The sequence below is a fragment of the Bison bison genome, unplaced genomic scaffold, assembly GCF_000754665.1.
Source record: "Bison bison bison isolate TAMUID 2011002044 unplaced genomic scaffold, Bison_UMD1.0 scf7180017864134, whole genome shotgun sequence".
NCBI lineage: Eukaryota > Metazoa > Chordata > Mammalia > Artiodactyla > Bovidae > Bison > Bison bison.
In genome coordinates, this window is record NW_011494706.1 from 7,577,084 (window position 1) to 7,582,329 (window position 5,246).

The 5,246-nt window shown below is 38.2% G+C and overlaps 1 protein-coding gene across 1 annotated transcript in view; it reads right to left on the bottom strand.

The window, feature by feature from the left end:
* AKAP9 (A kinase (PRKA) anchor protein 9) overlaps nt 1-5,246 on the bottom strand; it is a 153,800-nt gene that overhangs the window by 71,016 nt on the left and 77,538 nt on the right. Inside the window, exon 22 of the mRNA XM_010839819.1 lies at nt 5,167-5,246. Coding sequence (XP_010838121.1) covers nt 5,167-5,246 — 80 coding nt within the window. The remainder of the gene's footprint in view (nt 1-5,166) is intronic.

Sequence of the window (5,246 nt, forward strand, 5' to 3'; positions counted from 1 at the left end):
CTGTATAATCATAAGGGATTTGACTTAGGTCATACCTGAATGGTCTAGTGGTTTTCCCTATTTTCTTCAGTTTCAGTCTGAATTTGACAATAAGGAGTTCCTGATCTGAGCCACAGTCAGCTCCCGGTCTTGTTTTTGCTGACTGTATAGAGCTTCTCCATCTTTGGCTGCAAAGAACATAATCTGATTTCGGTGTTGACCATCTGGTGATGTCCATGTGTACGGTCTTCTCTTGTGTTGTTGGAAGAGGGTGGTTGCTATGACCAGTGCGTTCTCTTGGCAGTACTCTATTAACCTTTGCCCTGCCTCATTCTGTACTCCAATGCCAAATGTGCCTGTTACTCCAGGTGTTTCTCGACTTTCTGCTTTTGCATCACTTCATGGCAAATAGATGGGGAAACAGTGGACACAGTGGCTGACTTTATTTTTCTGGGCTCAAAAATCACCACTGATGATGATTGCAGCCATGAAATTAAGACTCTTGCTCCTTGGAAGGGAAGTTATGACCAACATGATTAGCATATTCAAAAGCAGAGACATTACTTTGCCAACAAAGGTCCGTCTAGTCAAGGCTATGGTTTTTCCAGTGGTCATGTATGGATGTGAGAGTTGGACTATAAAGAAAGCTGAGCACTGAAGAATTGATGCTTTTAAACTGTGGTGTTGGAGAAGACTCTTGAGAATCCCTTGGACTGCAAGGAGATCCAACCAGTCCATCCTAAAGGAGATCAGTCCTGGGTGTTCATTGGAAGGACTGATGTTGAAGCTGAAACTCCAATACTTTGGCCACCTGATGCGAAGAGCTGACTCATTTGAAAAGACCCTGATGTTGGGAAAGATTGAGGGCAGGAGGAGAAGGGGACGACAGAGGATGAGATGGTTGGATGGCATCACCGACTTGATGGACATGGGTTTGGGTGGACTCCGGGAGTTGGTGATGGACAGGGAGGCCTGGCATACTGTGGTTCACGGGGTCACAAAGAGCCAGACATGACTGAGCGACTGAACTGAACTGTAGAAAGGTGAGAGGCGAACCTTGGAAGAAGATACATTTAATCAGGTGCAATATGTAGTGAGAGAAGGACAAATAGTTGGCATCTCTGTATAGAATAAGCCAACAAAAAAATCTCTGTAAAAAAAATTCAGAGAAAGACAGGAGCAAGATGTTCCAGGAGACAAGGAGACAACATTTTAAAAAGAGAATTCAATAATCCTGTCTGTCTAAAAAGTCAAACAGGACAAGAACTGAGATGCTACTGGATCTGTCAATTGGAAGGTCACTGCTGTCCACAGGGAAAGCAGCTTTGATACTATACAAACAGAAACCCAAGCTGTTAGAAGCAAGAGTTGGTTTGATCTCTCATAGTGTTTGTTGTGCTTTATCTTCAGGAGAGTGCAAAGTTGAGAAAAATCATTTTTTCTGTAATATTATGAAGATACCAGCAAGTTTTATGGTCTAAAGAAGAAATCAGTTGTAAGGAAAAAAACTGAAGATACTATATATAACACTGGAGCAACTGTCAAACACAAAATACAAAGGATATATTAAAAAAGTGGCTTATAAAAAGCCACTGAATGTTAATTTTTTAATGGGTAATAAAAATATATTAAAGTATCTAATAAAGATGAAAATGTGAACCAGCTTAATGTACTTTACTGATGACATTTTGAAGATATAAACACACAAAGATAATCTCAATGTGTTCCAATGAAGATATAGAACTTTGTTTAGTCCAATGAAATAAAGGAATGAGAACAATATCAAACTTGTATTTATAATAACTAGTGTTTGGAAGGAAAAATATAAATTGGCAGGGCAATTTCATTAAACGCCAGTAGAATTCTCAGAATGATCAATTTGATGAACAGAATCATGATTTCAGACTGGCCAAACCACTCAGACCTGTATCTGAAACATGGTAGATGATAGTTATACAAAAAGTCTTTGGTCATTCATTCTGTGGATTACACCATGTTCATTCTATAGAGATAGCAATCAGCTTCTCAGTTTAAGCAGGGCCTATGATAGGATGGAAAAGGCAATGGCACCCCACTCCAGTACTCTTGCCTGGAAAATCCCATGGATGGAGGAGTCTGGTAGGCTGCAGTCCATGGGGTCACTAAGAGTTGGACACGACTGAGTGACTTCACTTTCACTTTTCACTTTCACGCATTGGAGAAGGAAATGGCAACCCACTCCAGTGTTCTTGCCTGGAGAATCCCAGGGACGGGGGAGCCTGGTGGGCTGCCGTCTCTGGGGTCGCACAGAGTCGGACACAACTGAAGTAACTTAGCAGCAGCAGCAGTATGATAGGATAGAGCAGTCCCCTGCCCTGGCCTGAAGATATATCTAGGGCTCCAACTGGAAACCACTGGTTCTAGTCTGATTTTTGTACCTGACAGATGACTAAACTAACTGAAGCCTCAGGAGAGTTAAGAGACTTGCCCAAGGCCACAGTGAGCTGGAAGAAGGACCTTCTCATTACTAATCCAGTATTCTTGCTATAACATCGCATTGCTCCAAAAAAAAAAAAAAAAACCTGCAGCAAATAAGATTCAGTCCCTGGCCTTCTAAGGGGGAGGTAGAGGTATTTTACCACTGAGCCATCACAGTGTAGGCCTACAGGACATTTTCTTTGAACACTTCCTAAGGAAACTCATTTTTATGAACTAGTCTAATATTCACTCAAGTTCAAGCAATTCCACAGTGGCTCAGAATTTCCCTTCACCTTCTTATGAGGAAGCAAACATTAGCAAGTCAATTATTATTTTTTTTTGAGAGTGAACAAGTCCACACACGTTTAAAATCTAAACAAGTTTAGACTTGAGAACTGCAAAGAGATTACAAGTGCTACTACCCACAACAAAAAGTCATATATAAAAATTGAAGAGCAGGAGTTGTTTTATGGAGAAGGAATGGCAACCTGCTCCAGTATTATTGCCTGGAGAATTCCATGGTCAGAGGAGCCCAGTAGGCTACAGTCCATGGACTCACAAGAGTTGGACACGACTTAGCAAGCAAACCACCACCACCAGTTGTCTTATAATCAGATTAAAACTGAACTTTTTGTTATATTAAATAAGATACAAAAGAACTATTTTAGAAGTTCATTTTAGTTTTTACAATAATACTCCCATTAAACATATGAAGAAACACCAGAAAAAAATCTTACATATGGAACATGGTATCAGTATTTTAAAGACTATACTTTCCTGTTTTAAATTATAAATTCTTTAAATTCAGTATTTCCTTCAAGATGTAAAGTGAATCTAAATGCCCCAAAATGATACTAGTGATCTTCCTAATTTTGTTACTAAGACTACCACATCATTGCCAACACAGTAACATAAAAACTGATTAAATGGAAAGTATACATTCTAACACCAGAAAAATTCTTATCTCTGCTTTAATAGTCTTTAAACCATATTTCTTAACAGCGGGTCTAATTTTTTCTCTTGTATCTTAGTATTATTCATTCAAAATCTATTGATAGTTAAATATTTATTTTAAAAGGCTTAATCAATTCAAACATGTAGAAAATGGTATTAAGTAAAACATTAAATACCATGATTTTATTTTGTCTTGAATAGAAATTTCTGTGCCTTCTTCACTGGACTGAGAATTGTGAAGCAGAGAGCAAAAAAAAAAAAAAAACTTTTCAATAAATGTTTGTAAAAGTGAACTGATAAAACTACTTATACTGAAAAACTACTCTATTATTGGATATCTTAAAATAGTAGCTAGATATATTTCATTTATATTTAGAGATTTAGAGGACTGTGAAAGAAAGTGACTTCCCTGGTGGCTCAGATGGTAAAAGCGTCTGCCTGCAATGTGGGAGACCTGGGTTCGATCCCTGGGTCGGGAAGATCCCCCTGGAGAAGGCAATGGCAACCCACTCCAGTACTCTTGCCCAGAAAACCCCATGGACGGACAGAGGAGACTGGTGGGCTATAGTCTATGGGATTGCAGAGAGTTGGACACGACTGAGCAACTCCATATATATGCAAGAAAGTAGGCCAGCTGATCAGATGTCCTTTTAGGTCTGCTTTATCATAGAAATAACTATGGGAGCACTGCTCTGGAAATGAGTTTGCTATCTTTTAAGAAATGTCATTCGCCAAACACCTCAGCAACCACTTTGAGAAACGTCTAGGAGAACTGCTAACACACAAAAAAACTTCCTGTCATGTAGCGAACATTCCTCGGTGTGTCTTTTGGATACGGTGGAGGTCTTACCGCAAAACGCCCCTTTCCCAGATGGTTAGGTGAAACTAGCTTATGAAATGATTGTTTTTTAAAAAGCATGATTTGATAAATACTTTTACAATGAGATCAAGAAAATTTTACCTAATTCTTCATATGCAGAAAACAAACAGCCCTTGACTGAGAGCTTAACCAACAGTGAAATAAAAAAAAAGCATTTCTACAAAGTTTGAAACAAATGAAAATTTAAAGTTACAGTATCATTTCACCTCTGACTTCACTAAAAGTAGTTTTTAAAATTATCTTTGAATTCAACTTAAGTTTTTAAAATCAATTTTAGTTAAAACTCCAAGCTTTTCTCTGCATTAGAAACATTAAGTGGCCAACCTATAATTAAGCAAACTTTCTCTAAGTGGGATAATTTCTTCTCATTTTTCCACATGAAATTTAAAACAGAATGTTCTCAAAAATTGCATAACTGGCATTTTTATTTTTAGATGACTGGCCTCCAACTGCGGAAAAGTGCTTGGGTATGGAATGGCAGTGAAGGAAGGCCTTGATCTTCTGGTCCAAGGGTCCAGACCCCATCTTTCCTCATATGACAAAAACGTTACCCTTTAGAGAGTGGTTTTAGGATAATGCTTATACCATATAAATATTGGTAAGAGTTTTGAGTGGTGATATGAAATTTTTCTTTCATTGGTTGTGAAATTAAATAGCCTTTGATTTATGTAGCACAATAATAACCCTGAGTATGTGTAATGACAACTCTAAGGCACCCATTTGCAAATGCTAAACAATAATGGTATTTGAGATTAGCTCTAGTATATTTGTGTTTGGAGGATTTTTACTGGAAAATAGTATTCTTTCTTCTGTATTTTCAGCACTAGTAATGTGCTTGAACTCAGCAAGATTTACTGAAAATAATTATGATAGTTTCAACAGCTTATAAAACTCACCTCCTGTCTGTTCCTCATGGACACAAGACTTAATTGGTGGCTCTGCTTCTGACCTCCGAATCAGGCAGGCAGAAGACTGG